Here is a 15,674-nt window from a genome sequence, read left to right as displayed (position 1 = left end):
AGGGTAGTTTGCAGTGACCAGAGAGGCAGGGATATGCCCACAGCAGTTGGAAGCAGCCAGTAGGAACTAGACAGATCCAGGCTCTGTTAAGTCATCACCACAATTGCAGCTGGAGCACTGCACATCATGCAAATAAATTGTGGGGGGGAGAGAAAAACGGCTTCCACATATTGGGAAAAAAAAAGGTTAGCTGGGGATAAAAAAAACAGTCTGGATCATGTGGAAGTACTGTATCCTTCTATAGCAGGTAGCCAACTATCCTCAAAGTTAAGGAGATGTATGTAGATCTGCTTTAAGAGTAAAGCCTTTACACCAGAGATAGGGATTCCAGCCTGGGACTGCCCAGATTTTACTGAATTACAACTCCCAGCATCGCTTGCTACTAGTCATATTTCTCTAGGAACGCTAGCATTTGAAACTGCTAACATGTGGAAGGCCACAGGTTGACCACCCATAACAGAGGCACTATACAAGGGATGCACCAGTGAGAAGAAGATGATTCTCCCACAAGAGCCAGAGACACAGATTGCTTTGTTAAGGTGATCTGATCAATAGGGCAGTGGGGAAGCAGGAGAAAAGTACTGGAGCAAAATTCTAAGCAAACTTATAAAAAGAGGAACAGGTGTTATTTACAACCTGAGAGGGTAGGGGGAGGAGTTTTGAATTAGATTCCAGAACTTTGTGCAAACTAGGCTGAAGAAATAGACAAGAATTCTAATGTGTACTAAATCCAGGGTTTTCCTTCTGGGCTAGAGGACTGAGAGGAAATACTCAAAATGAATATAAACCACAATCATAACTATGTTATCAATGGGGGAAAATTCGAACTCCAGCACTGAGCAATAACATTAGGACCAACATTTTATTACTTAACTGAAGTATTTACATACCACTCCAACAAAAGATCTTTGCATAGTTTTCAGATAAGAAGCACAAAGAATTAAATACAAGAATACAGCATGAAAATAATACCTTATCTCAAAACCAGCCTGTGGATTAGCAAACAAATTAACATTAGAGATATATTGCAATGTGACCTTTGTACATTTAATTATCTTAGCCTTTGTTGGATTGATAACATTGTTTGTTCCTACCCTGTTTCCCTTAAACAATCTTAACCAAAGCTAATAAATTCAGCAACATTGTGCATTCAACAACTCTAGTCTCCTAACTAGGGGAAGTTAAAACAATACATTTAAGAGCTGTGGTCTTTAAACAATTCTCAGGAGAATATTGTACTGCATTAGTATGACATGGCATAACATAGCTTGACATGGCATTATTCTACTTCTTTTCCTGTAGTTGCTATAGGCAGTAGCTGAAATCTCCCTTTGCTGCTTCTTAAAGTCCTTGAAAAAATATGCCTGATTTAGGACCTTTCCTCACTTTTATTGTTAATTTTATATCATGCCTTTCCACCAGAAGCTTGCATAGTACTCCTTCCTCCCACTTTTTTTCTACAGCAACAGCCCAGTGAGGTAGGTTGGGCTGAGAGGGAGTGACAAGCCCAAAGTCACCCAAAGAGTTTCCATAGCTACAGAGATACCCTTCACTGACCATTTGGTCGGTGGCATGGTCAGGTGAGCACCAGGAATGGGATTAACTTCAGACATAGTAGCCACTTGAGACTGGTGTAGTCATGTCACCTCCCTGTTGTCCCTGGGGATTTTCTTCCATTGGCATTTTGATTTGGGCAGCAGAAGCATCTCATTCTTTCAAACTGGCCTTTCCTCCTGAACCCACCAGGCTCAGAGACCAGGAACAGCAGCCAGCCAGTGGTGGCATCTGGGGGAAGTGGGTGAGCTGCACAATGAAGTGGGAGAAACAGAGCCTACTTCCTGCTGCTTTGCAGCACAACTCTCCCCATGCCTGTTCGGGCTGCTTGCAAACACTCTTCTGGAGCAGCTCTAAATCCTTGTTCAGAAGGACTCTTAATCACACCAACTCAATCCCAACTCAGTGAGGTTGATCAAAGGCTAAACTGGCTGGTCTATCCATCTATCAAAGCTCACCTCCTCCCCCATCCCACATTAAGGAGAGTGACTGGTGGACTTGTTCCTACTGGCTTGATGGGAAGGGAAGCAAAGCCAGGGGAATCAATCAAACCCTGTCCATAGCTGCCCGTACTATATTCATACTGGCAAAGCATTACACGATCAGCCTGGAATGAGCCAGCATTACAGGAGTTCCAAGTTTTGAGTTAATCCTTTCCTACTTTTCCAAAAGGCTAATCATATTTGGCTGTTCAACAGCAAAAAACAACAAAAAGATGAGTGCTGTCTTCAAGATCAATCCCTGGATGATGCTGCAATCAAAGGGCAATAAAATTGATTTAAAAGATTAAAAAGATTAAAAAATGGCACAGCGGCAGGAGAATTGTCCAATGATAGCCCGCAATTTGGACTGAATCGTTGGCAAGCTACTTTCAAAGCATGATAGTTAGTACAAGTTTTTTTTTAAACTGTCTTAGAATTAAGCTGGCATCAGTGCAGGACAAGAATGTGAAAGTTGTAGGAAAGCGGAGAAGAGGTCTTAGCAGAGGAATCTGAGTTCTGCAGCTGAAAGACATGAGAAAAAGTGATTCAAAGAAACTCTGCCTTAATTTACTATAACAGAGGCAGAGAAATTCCTCTTCCAGTTTTTGAGATTCTGTAGTTCCCCCAGAGTAATAATAAAGTATGTATAAATCTAAACCAGCTTCTATTAAATTAAGAAGGATATCCTTCTCTATACATTTAGGTCTTAAATTTCTCAGCAAATAATGCTGATGATTGAATCCCTGGCAGGGAATTCCATAGAGTCGTTGCTGCCACTGAGAAGGCCCTGTCCCTAGCTGTTTCTAGCCAGGCTTCCTTTCAAGTAACACTTGTAGAAGACAAGTGAAACTCAATGAGTAATATAATGGGGAAGCCATAAAAGGATTTGTATGTTAAAACAACCAGTTGGACTTTGACTGGCAGGTTAATGGGAAATCAGTGCAACTTAGCCAGGATGCATGTCACGTGCTGCAAATGTGATCTGGCTGTCATATTCTAAACCCCCTGGAATTTCCAGTTTTTCTTAATTCTTAAATTCAGGCAGGAATTTAGAGTCTATTGGACAACTTTCGGGCTACATCGGAAAACTTGCAGGCTGTTCCACTCTGTTGATACAGATGCACATTCTGTGATACATGATTTGAAACTGTTCTTCTTGGTCATGTTCCTGCACTTGATGCAGCTTGGTCATGGAAGCATTACTTTGTGTAAACACCCAATATCATTGAATCATATGCCTACTGGCTAAGGCCTATCTGATGGAATTTAGTGAGAGCAAAATGAGTCAAGAGATGTGTTTTACGGCACTGGTAAATGATGCTCACTTCTATAGATCAATGGAGCGTGGACCTGACAGCTCTATTCATTTTTACATTTATTATATATGCAGGCAGAATCACAAGAGATTAGTTTGAAAATTTGGCCCAGGCATATATCACAAATTAAGTCAACATGTTGAATGCATAGTCTACTGTGTGCATAGATCCACTGAAAATCAGCTTATGCCTAGGTCTTTCATGCTCCCCTATCCTTACTGTTGTATGATTGGTTGATTTTTTTCTCTATGTGCAATAATAAAAAATCATAGGGCTTTTTTGTATAAGCTTACCATGTTTTCCTTGTGGAGTCAGAGATATAAATACGGAAAACAAATTAATACATATTAACTTTGCAAACTTGTATATGTATTTAAGTGAGAACAAGTCTCATTGAATTCAGTAGGGTTGATGTCTGAGTAGATGTGTGTAGGTTTACAATGTAACAGTGTTACATCTACTCTACCTACTAAAAAGTAATTCCCACAAAATGGAATGGGTTGCCTCCTGAGTAAGAACACCTAGGTAACTTACTTCATCTGGTTAAAGATGACGCCCAAATGTATGCTTCTGTTAACAGAAAGAAAAAAAAACCTCTGCTGGTGGAATTGAAACCAGGAGAGGAGAATTTCCTCTCCCATGTGTAACTCCCTCTTCCCGGAAAAACAACAACAACCACACAAAGACACCCTTTGGCAGTCTGACAATTGTTCAAAACAAATTGAGGGTGAAAAGTTATCTTCTGGCTGTACTACTCATAATCTGAAGCACAGGACTGATTTCAATCATTAATAGTAGAGTTTTATCTGCCCTGGGTTTATTTTTCTTAAAGAGGTCATAGCCTTTGATTTCCAACTTGAAGATCCTCACCACTAAGCAAAAATGTTGGTTAAAATTTAATGGTTGCCCCATTGGGTGGGTTTTCTGTGTGCAATTTTAGCAGCAATAACCTTACAAAGTAAATATTGATAATGTCTGTACAGGAGGATTGTGCTGGTTTTAAAGGGAGTGAAGGCCAAAATTTTCATCTTTGACATGTAGTTCTCAGTTGTGAATTGATCTGAGTACCTACCTATACAGTGTATAGGCCTAGAAGATTTTAGTACTATGGATAAAGGTTCCATTAAAACCCACATAGGTAAGATTTATTCACTTTGTCAGAAAAAAAATGAGAGCAACAAATTCCTAACACCAAGTTTTGAGCAGATGAAGTTGTAGCTGCTAAAGTCACTTTTGCTTATGTATAGACCCCAGGGAAGAGTTGCTATCCATTTTTCTCCCTCCAGTTCCTACGCAGTCCATTTTATGAGATGTTCAGCATAATCCAAGATTCTCTTCTGCCTCTTATTCCATATTTTGCTGCCGTTGGTATGCCAGGGCTGCAGTTTATTTCTGCCCTTGTGGAATAATCAGGACTAACTCTAATCTTAGTCCCTGGCACTATTTAATCCAAAGTATTATCCTTTCAAAGAGAGCCCATTGTTTATAATAACGTAAGTATAATACCTGCATGTGCTTTAATCTTTGGCACTAGCCTTAATTAAAAACTCAGGTAGTAGATAGTTTTCTGCCATATACCCTGGAGACCAGGTATTGGTCAGGATAGACAATAATGGCCTGGGCGGACTACGTATAATAGCTTACATAAGGTAATGTCTTATGTCCTACCCCTCCTTTAGAAAAGTTTATAAATGGTGTTGTTATGTCTGTAAGCTTGTTCAGTAACTTTTCCAAGCATCTAGTATCATTTTTTAATCTATTACGTTGAACATTTCAATTCAAAACATCGTATCCCAGCATTATACTGTGAAGACCAAATATTTTTAGGACCACTTACATATTTTCTTTACATATTTCTCCAGACTGAAAAACTGTGATTATTACAGTATATTTGCAGAGTGGCTGCTGGCCATATTTATATGGCATTCCGCTGCAATTGTTGTGCACAGCATTTTGTAATGTATATTTGCATATGATTTCTATGTGATTGTGACATTGCTATATTCTTAATGTGTGAGAGTTGATAGAACACACCAGCTAAGTGACAGAGCTATAAATGAGGATATTCTTTGCATATGCCATGAGATTACAAGGTAGGCCTTAAATAAGTTATTATCTATCAACCTCAGTCAAAGAAAAAAATATTTTTATATGACTTGTAGTATCTAACTTTATTTACTTTCCCTAGTTACTTATTCTATATCTTTTGATTCCTCTACAATCACATGTTTTGTAGTTATCAATAAAACAGACACACAGGTTAAAAAAATAAGCAATCTAAGTTGTAAGTTTGGTACTTTTTTTGTTGGATAAACTGGAATAATAGGGGTTTTTTACAAAAATGATTTAAAAATTATTGGAAAACAAAGTTGCTTTAAGAGCCTTAGACTATATTAAATATTTTAGAATCATACAATTATAATCTCTTTCTAAAAGGTTTTATACTGTATGAAAAATTCCTTAAACCAACACTGCACCTCCCCCGCAAAAAACTGTAAAGTCAAAACCCAGTTATGGGATAACTGCTCATTTTCTCGTGTGATTAAAAAAACAACTGTAAGAGACTGTAAGATACACAGGCAATTTCTGTGTCATGTTAAACAATCAATGTGTTTTAAACCTTAAATATTAACCTCACATTTTTCTTGATCATTCATTCCCAATGTTTTATGTTTTAATAGATAAGAGTATCAATAAAAAGGGCTAAGAAACCATCAAAGACACATTTCTTTAAAAAATAAGGTGCCCAACCCTTTCTACTGCCTTAATTTACAGTGGCAGAACCTGCATCTGCAATTGCATCAAACTCAGCTAGAAGTCTTTTTACAAGTTTCCCTTTTTTTTAATGGTTGCCACAGTAACACCATTGGCTGGGCACCAAAGCTCCCAAGTTACATAATGGTGCCTTTGCAGAAGATTTCGAATCAGGGACCCAGAAGGTTAGAGATGTCTGTCTTGCTAGGAGAACTGTTCCATTCCATTTTGGATTAAGGCTCCAGATTGAATTCTGGAACAGTCATAGCGCACATAGTCCTCGTTTAGTGACAACTGGGCCTGTCAACTTGGTTGTTAAGTGAAGCAGTCACTTCACTTAAATCACATGACTGTAACAGTGCTTATTTTTTACACAGGACATGTACTAAGTGACTGTAATGGCAAACACATGACTGAGAGATGCTGCAAAGATTGTAAATGCAGTTCCTTTTTCAGCACTGTTGTAACTGCAAACAGTCGCTGTCCAAGGCAGTCACTAAGTGAAGACTACCTCTTTCAGGTTGTAAAATTTTTCCCGATATCCATATGTCTGATGAAGTACATCCTGCTTTACAAGTTTATGCCATAATATATTTAGTCTTTGATGAATCTCATAATTCTTGATTTTTAAAAGCATACATACTCAAAACAAACAGAAGAAGTGGAAGGGCTTATGTCTTTGGATATCCTGCTTCTGAAAAAAGAAATTGTTTGGAAAATTTTTATAATTTGTTTTCACTTTTTTTCCTGCAAGTTCATAGTAAGGTTTATGATGAGGGAAATTTAGATTACTTGATACTTTAGCAATCACAGACATTCAAACTAGCTAACCATTGTCTCTTACTTTATCCTATTTCAAAATGTTGATTTCAAGTTAAATAATATGTGGGAACAGCAGCAAAATATTATCAAGTGGAATGCTCCTGTTTAGTATTTCAGTCAGCCACCATACCTTTTCTAATATATCTGCTCCATTGCAATGTTTGCTAACCAAGTACTCTGTCATTGGGGATTTCCTTTTTTCTCCCCAAAATATTATTTTGTACTTCTGGAAACCTTTCCGAGCCTGCCGATGCATAAATTGTGCATAAATTGTGTCATTTTGTTAAATAAGAATCCAACTTTGAGTTCTCTGCAGCCGATCTCAAGCAGAGATGCAATGAATTAAAATGGGAATAAGAACACTTGCTTCACTCTCTTTGTTGGTCTTGTTACCCTTTAAAGAAGAGGAGCCACTGTTGCAAAGTGCTTCCCTCTGTATAATTTTGATCCTTGAAAATCAAGCTTTTAAATCATTTGGATAGAGTGAAGATTTCTGCTGCTTGTGGTCACCCATCTACATAAAGTATGAGAATGGTGATGGAGGGGACACAGCATTAGCATTAGCATCTCATTTCTCTTCCTTTTAGGTAGAGCTTGTACCTACTCCAAATGACTGAACAAAGATTTAGAGAAATTGTCTCTCATATATAACATGATGGTATGCAAATAAGTAGAAACACTAGTTTTACTTCCTTTAATATTGAACAACCAAAGCTTTTCTTTTATACATAATCCAATTCAAAGATAATATAATAGCAGTTCTGGCAATTGTCTGTATTTACAATCAGTGAGATGGGAGAGGAAACTAAAGATGATAAATGTTCAACATGTGTATGAACCACAATTAAAATGGAATATTTACAAAGGTTTCAAAATTCAAAACTGCATATAAGAAACAAACTCGTACTTTCAAAGGATTTTTGAATGATGATTGCTGTTATGATTTAAACAGTTGAAATCTTCAATAATGCCTTCATTGGTTTTGTATGACTTTAAAATTAATTCCAGCATTTCTTTTGTGGTTGTTGCTTATCTCTAGACTGGTTTGGAATATAAGCAAGTAAATTTAATACAAAAACCTAATTCCATAGTCCTGGGTAGAGAATAATGAATCTTAAAACATGGAATTCAGTTATTCTCAAAGTTCATATACATAAACATTATACACTTTAAATGTTCTTCACTGTTGCGTAAAGTATATGCACAGTACTAGTGAGCAAAAACATTTTATGGTTTTCACCTGGCATAGACTTTTGTTGAACAAAAATAAAATAGAATTCTATTGTTCCTTTAGCCAAGCTATGAGTTAATCATCAATTCCTGGTGTTTCACCTTGTTGTATTCTAGAAGCTATTCGAATGGCTTCTTCCAAAGATTGCTGTTCTCCAAGCTGAAACAAACAGAAGTAATAGCTTAAAATGCATTCCCTTCAGAATGTAAAACAAGCATTCTAAAAGCACTTCCAGTACATTTTTCTCAAGTGACTAGATGTGTATCAGTATTACTTCTATGTATGTAATTGTAATAGTTTGTGATTTTTTTCTTTGAGCCCACGTACAAAATTTCAAGTGATTTCCTTTTGAAACAGAGGAACCTCCAGGAGCATATTGTGGGGTACATAAAAGGATGCAGGAAGGTAGAATTTGCCTGTCCTCTTTCTTGGCCTGCAGATTCTCCAGTTTGTGAAATTCTACCCCTGGATTCAATCCACATATTATTAATAAAACATTCCCCATGTCTACTACACATCCTAATTACCTGCACTGCAATTTGCGTTCCATTGGATGTTGCCAGCAAAGTAACGGGTCTAGATTCTGCAGTGACTAGTTGATGTCCATGTTGCTGATGTCCAATTTCTGGTGAAGCACTATGAAAAGCTGCTAAATCCTGAGCCACAATGGCAACCTTAATAAGAACCACAGAGATAAAAAATCTAAATACTGAAATCTAAAAAATAATTATTTCTTTAGAAGTTTTTAAAGCCACTGATCAGCCTTAACGTTTTAAAAACAGAGTTATCAGCCTTACTAGGACATAAAGCAAGACATATGAATAACACCTCCCTCCAACACACATTCTAGAACCAAGAGTGAAGATGCTGAGTATCTGTGAGGGTTAAAAAAAAATGTTTACACATGCTAAGATATAATATGCTTAGACCTGGCATAACGTATGAACCTGGGCCATGCGTTTCATAATGCTTAAGGCAGAGCATCTAAACTACAATATGCACCTATAGCATTTCAGGTTTATACATTTAAATCCTGGCATCGTGCACTAAAGTAATTTTCCCTTCTGGCCTTTGGGTACAGAGATGAATGGTAGCTACAATGTGTATTGATCTATTTATTACTAAAAACTATATGCAGCTTCAGTCTGACTTTAAGCAACTTACAAAGTTGAACGATGCAGCCAAAATAAATTAATACATAGCAGAGCAGTACACAAATGGGTTTCTGTTGCTCTGAGCAATTTTTTAGTTCACTTCCCATTACTTGTATTACCTCAGACTTAACTGGATTGGCTAGAACTATATTATAAATCCTGTAAAATTGTTAAGCATCTTATTAAGTAGGTGTATTTCAAATGCTCTTGGGAACAGAATAGTTTATAACATTCTCTGAAAAGTGTGTGTGTGTTTATGTTGAGTTAACTTAAGTATCTATGTTTTTTTTTCTCCAGCACATGTTTGTATGTTGTTCTGAATTATGTTTTTTTATTTTATTGTATGGTTTTATTGGTTATTACTGTTACTGATTATGTATACCACCCTGAGTCATGTGCCAAGCAGGGTGGCTATATCAATCAATCAAACTATTAAATGAAATGCTATGCTAATAGTTAGAAAGCTCTGTTGCTGACACATTTATTGTAGAAAGCCACAACTGATTGTTTTCATCCATGTATTTAGGAACAATTTACCTGTTGTCCTTCTGTGCCTTCTGCGGTGACCATTGCAACAGAATGTGTTCCTGCAGAAGAAATAACTGCATCATGTGCAGGGACTGTGATGGTAGTGCCATCTTGTGTTACCATGGTGATAGTATTTCCAATGGCCTGCATGTCAGCCTGAGATATGTTAACCTGAAATAGAATATAATCATTTAGTTAATAGCATTGGTTTGAGCATAATTTGATCATATAACATTTCATCCTGGAATATATTAATATACCTTTATAATAACTAAATAAACTAATAAAAACAGTTAAAATAAAGATCACTAAGATTCATAAACTTAAGTCAGACATTAAAAAATAGAACTGGAACTTTCCAAGTAAATTTACTATACTCTCTGTTTTATGCCTTAGATGGTTTCCACATTAATGCAGTCCATTATTTTAGTTAATGTGTCATATGTTCCCAACATTACTGATGTAATGGAAACCAATTTTAATAACATCTGTAAACAAAATTTGGGAACAAAATTTGTTTTTGCAAGCTATTTTGAAGGGTATCTTTATTGTGGTGGATACTTACATGCTGAGTTCCATCTTGAGAAATAAGTGCCACCTGTTGACTCAGCCCTGTCTGAGTCACAGTAGCAACCTGTGCAGAAACTACATCCTCTCCTTCAACACCTGTTACATATGTTATTTGAGATCCTTTGAGAACATCTTCACCTTGACCTGTTTAAAGGAATATGGGCTTAATTTGTATTTTAAAAAGGTAAAGATTCTTTTGCATTGAGCTCAAGCCCTGCTGACAACATGGGCAGATACCCATTGGGCTCCTGACAACAACATAGACATGGTTTGCATTCCCACTGGCATCTTTCTGAATATATTTTCAACTTCCCTAAGGCCTATTTCTTGTAGTCTCCCAACTAAGTGCCAACCAGGTTCAACACTACTTAGCTTTATTAAAATCATCATGATACTCCACAATCAGTCCATAGGTCTTTTGGATGTGCCAGGTTTTTACTAGCTGCCAGAAGGCCACGAGAGTAGGGGCTAACATTGCCTTGAGGGCCAAGCTGTTCTATAGGAAGGCAACTGCCACAGAGAACACCTGATATCAGGTCCCCTCCCATCAACCTCTTGATAGTAAGGACCCTTAGTAGATGCCCTCTGGCTATTCAGATTGGATGGGCAGAATCTACTCTGGCCCAAGCCATATAGGGCTTTAAAGGTAGCAACCAGCATCCTGAATTGCATTTGAAAACACAGTGGTAATCAAGGCAGCTGCTGCAGTAGCAATGTGTTATGGCAGCTCCATGTCTGGCCAGTAAGCATACAGGCTGCTGCCTTCTGATCAGCTGAAGTTTCCAGGTAGTCCCATGTAGAGCAAATTACAGTACAGGTAGTACTTGACCTACGACCATTTGGTCAGTGACCATTCCAAGTTACGACAGTGCTGAACAAATGGTGGTTGTGACCAGTCCTCAGAGTTCTGGCCATCCCAGCACCCCTGTGGTCACGTGGTCACAATCTGGGTGCTTGGCAACCTGCTTGCACTTACAACTGGTTGCTAAGTGGCCTGTGATCACACGATCGCCATTTGCAACCTTTCCTGTCAGCTTCCCAGAAAGTCAATGAGGAAGCCAGCAGGGAAGGTCACAAGTCGCTGTGGTAAGTCTCCCCCACCTGCACACCCTCCCCAACCTAAATGGTGCCTCTCACGCACCCTCCCTGACCTGTGTGGCACCTCTCGTGTACCCCCTCACAACCTCCCCGACACTCCCAACCCACGCAGCACCTTTCATGTACCCTCCCTAACCCTCCCTCGCACCCCCTTCCCCACACGGCAGGAAGTTGCCTCACCTAACTATCATGGGATTCAGTTAATGATGGCAGCTGGGACTGCAGGGATTGCCATCGCTAAGCGATGACACTTTATGACATCCTTGCTTAGCGAATGAAATTCTGGTCCCAACTGCCATTGTAAGTTGAGGGATTCCTGTAATCAAATCAAGAGATGCAAGGAGTGGTGATGTACAACCGGCTATCATCAGATTATTGATGATACCTCATCTCAGACTGCTGGATGGCCTCTCCTAGTGTACATTCATTGTCACGTCCTGAAATGTGTACATTCGGTATTTCTTTTTACACTTATATCTTCTCTGAAACTGATTAGCCACTGTGTCTATAGTAGAGTATTAAAAATAAATTCATTTTTAATTAACTGTGAATGGCAAGTTGCTTACATATCATTTAAAAACACAAAGAAGTGGGCATCATAGAGAACATCTAATGTTTAAAAGTAGATCTTAAAATATAATGAACTATTTGTAAGCTATACAAATCTTACGAATAGTTTTGACAGAAGGACCAAACCTGGTCTTACGGTTAATATGAGAGAAAAATTAACAAATATAATGATTAATGGCATACCTGGAGGCGGCTCAAAAAATGCTTCTTGTTCTTCCTCTATTGGTTCAGTATCATTGTGTGCTGTTCGCTTGTGCATTGCAAGGGTAGAAATCTGTTTGTATGTTTTCCCACAGTGATTACAGTTATAAGGTTTAGAATGTGTATGTACCACATGGTGCTTATATAAACTAGAATATTCTGTAAAACGCTTATCACAGCCAGGAACTGTACATACATAAGGCTTCTCCCCTAGGCAAAAAGAGACAAGCAATGAGGGTAACTGAATAGGCTGTAATGTCCAGCAATCTCACACCACCACAAGTAACAGCCATTTTCAGACACTGCATATTACCGACATTCATGTTAAAAATGACAACTCCAGTATATTGGCTCCTTTGTTAAGGTATTTCAAGTCAACCAGGAATCTTCATCCTCTTCCCTGTATAATATGTCTGCCTCTTCTCCTCTCTGCCATTTCCTTTCTCTTGTAGACTTCTTCTAACCACCTCCTCTGTCCTCTAAGCCAAGCCCTCCTCCAACTTTTGCCAACTAAACCTTTCCTTCTTCTAGCATTCCTTCCCTTGGACCTTTTGCTTACCCTACTTTTCAATAGCTATTCAACGAGTAGGAAGCAACACCATTTAGGTCAGCCAATGCCCACCAGAAACAACCAACTCCCATCCCTAGCCCTTTATAGCTGACAGGCACCTGGACTTGCCTCTCTCAGAGATTTCTCCAGCACCTTAAAAACTCTGGAAAATAGCAAGGAATCATTTTACTTTTACAAAATTGTTATGGTTATAAGGGCTTGGAAATGTACACATATTAAAGTTATTCTAAGTGCATATAATACAAAATATCTAATCTCACTATTCCCAATTTTTTGAAAAATATATGAATTCTTGAACTCCAAACATATAAAAAAGAAATGTAGAATTCAGATGGAGAATTGTGAGCTCATTACTCAGTAAAAAATGAGACCCAAAGTATAATTCTTTAAAAGAATGGCAATCACTTTCATTTGAAAAAAAAGAAACTCTGAGCCCATCAGGGGCAGTGTCTTATTGGAAAGATGCACTAATTAATTAAAAAAAGGAATTAATATTTAATGTGGGAAGCTTTACTATCTATCAGCAACAGTTTCTCAAAAAAGAAAGTGGCATGCTTAAGATAACAGGTGGTTTTTGTCTTAAGTGTACCTTATTATCTCTTGCAAAAGACAGAAAGACAAAGATGAAGACAAAGCAAGGATATAAATAAAGTTTTTCAAAGATCTTCTTTTTCATGGATCATTTGAAAATTATTTCTGGGGTTCTAATTCTACAATTCAAAGTACATTATTCCTATTTTTATTTTGCAATCTTACAGCATAAAAATACACATTATCTTTAAAACCAATTTGCTATGACTAACACAAGCCATAGACCATGGTTTTGTTATTCTGTTAAAGAACCTAATCCAGAGCCACTTTATCAGAATGAATGGGTGGATATCAAATGCAAGGTTGAGTACCTATATTTTCAGCTGTTTTACAACCTTACTTCCAGTTACAGTTTGAGAAATTCTGTTCTAAAACAAGTAGCATTCACATTTTAAATTCTCTCCGTTGTCTCTGCTTATCATCAGAGAATATTTTAAGTTCTACTCTGTTAAGATGAGAATGAATTGTTTCCTATTTTCCCCAAAGATCTAACATTACTTCTCAAATGAAACTGGAAAGAAAAAGGACTAAAGACTATAAGCAAAAAATACCATACCTGTATGTATTCTCACATGATTCTTGTAGTTAGTTGCACTGGCAAATGCCCTTCCACACCCTGGCTCTGTACAATAATAGGGTCTTTCTCCTGTATGTGTCCTGATATGAACCTTTCTGATGTTAGATGTTGTAAATGACCTACCGCATCCTTCAAAGGGACACTTGAATGGTCTTTCACCTAAAAAAAATTGAGATAAACAAACCAGAACACTTTTAACAAAATCGTATTAAATTATTTATAAACATTTGGCACTAAATATGTTAATAAACGAATCCCTCCACCTTTCTCTTCTCGCTATTTTGAATAAAATAGATTAGTTTTCTGCTAGGTTAAATAAATTTCTAATGCTGTCTTGTACAGCATCCAATTACAAAAATGTGAGTATAGTTCTAAAATATAGTGAAGAAATGTTACTGAATTCTTCTATTGCTTGATTTGTTTTGTATTTATTTTGGGTGAACAGACTGTTCTGATCCACAGGCATTAGAATTTGATGTTTTCATCATTTTTTTCTTTAAAACTTCATCTCAATGAATCATGCCTAAAGTTGGGGAAAATTAAATCTGTTTTGCAGATTCAGTACCATTAATAGTTGGAGCCAAAGATGTATATAGAGAAACTTCTATATACAAATATGGCAACATTTACATGTGTTTTATTCCTTTCATTTTTCTGTAGGTTAAAATTCCACTATACACATAGTTGGGTAAGAGGTACTATAAGCTACTCATACTGTATATGAATAATTCACAAAAACAAAAAACAATCAAACATCATTTTAGCACCAAATGAATAGTTAAACGTTTTAAAATACAAATGGGACAGGATGGGAGGGAACCTGGAGGCAAAGATTTTGAATGTCACTATGTACTTTTGTTATTATGTATTATGTACAGAGTCTGGTTTAACAGCTGCAGGCAACTTTGCCACTTCAGTTACTCCTTAAATTAAGAGGAAAATTCCTTCGAGATAGACCATAATTCAGAGCATTAAATAATGAGCTTCTGAATGTGTGCATTCCCAGTCAAATACTGAACTTTGGGGGCAGATTACTAATACAGTTTTCTCCACAAAGTTTACGTATCATTAAAACGTTAAAAGTGGTTTGTCAGAGAGCATGAAAAGCTGCTGCTTGAGAAAGAAAGGGCATATTTTGTTAGTCTCATGTTTGTTCTCTGGATTGTGGCACTGGCAGTGTTTAAACAAATGGGTATCAATCATCCATCTGTAAACACAACACTCTAAATATATGTGTATTAAACTCACCCATGTAGTAATTCTAAAGAAAAAAGCACCTCCTCCCTGTTTAACTTATATACAACTACCTTAAATACGTCTGTACTGATCAGCACTTAAATCCCTACAACAAATGTTATATTGCTAGCATACCCTCATGCTGCTGTGCAACACTTTCTCAAGTGCTTTTGCTAAGAACTGTTGAGTCTCTGTATACTGTCATGCCACAGAGAGAAGCCTAAGAGGGATGGGTGAAAGCACAATTTTTATAATTCAGTGTATTACTGAGATATTTATTAATCCCCCCACTACTATTATACAACACCAGATAGGAAAAAGCCTTCAGATTACCTCTCTGAGAGACAACTATTGGCTTCTTAGTAGGAAAAAACTGCAAATTTTTACTCTGAAAAGTCTGTCGTTTTCTGCCAAAAAGA

General features: G+C 37.3%; 1 protein-coding gene across 3 annotated transcripts in view; it reads right to left on the bottom strand.

The window, feature by feature from the left end:
• Positions 1 to 7,608: 7,608 nt before the first annotated feature.
• The window catches only part of ZNF143 (zinc finger protein 143), a 30,752-nt gene continuing 22,686 nt past the window's right edge, over positions 7,609 to 15,674 (bottom strand). For all 3 annotated transcript variants that reach the window (XM_063289449.1, XM_063289451.1, XM_063289450.1), the window contains 6 exons: positions 13,999 to 14,178; positions 12,263 to 12,490; positions 10,407 to 10,555; positions 9,851 to 10,012; positions 8,687 to 8,833; positions 7,609 to 8,318 (listed from right to left, as the gene is read on the bottom strand). In XM_063289449.1, coding sequence (XP_063145519.1) covers positions 8,235 to 8,318; positions 8,687 to 8,833; positions 9,851 to 10,012; positions 10,407 to 10,555; positions 12,263 to 12,490; positions 13,999 to 14,178 — 950 coding nt within the window. In that variant the 3' untranslated portion in view covers positions 7,609 to 8,234. The remainder of the gene's footprint in view (positions 8,319 to 8,686; positions 8,834 to 9,850; positions 10,013 to 10,406; positions 10,556 to 12,262; positions 12,491 to 13,998; positions 14,179 to 15,674) is intronic.

This window comes from Candoia aspera, chromosome 1 (genome assembly GCF_035149785.1).
Source record: "Candoia aspera isolate rCanAsp1 chromosome 1, rCanAsp1.hap2, whole genome shotgun sequence".
Lineage (NCBI taxonomy): Eukaryota > Metazoa > Chordata > Lepidosauria > Squamata > Boidae > Candoia > Candoia aspera.
The sequence above is the reverse complement of the archived record's forward strand: the minus strand, read 5'-3'. Positions and strand labels throughout refer to the sequence as shown.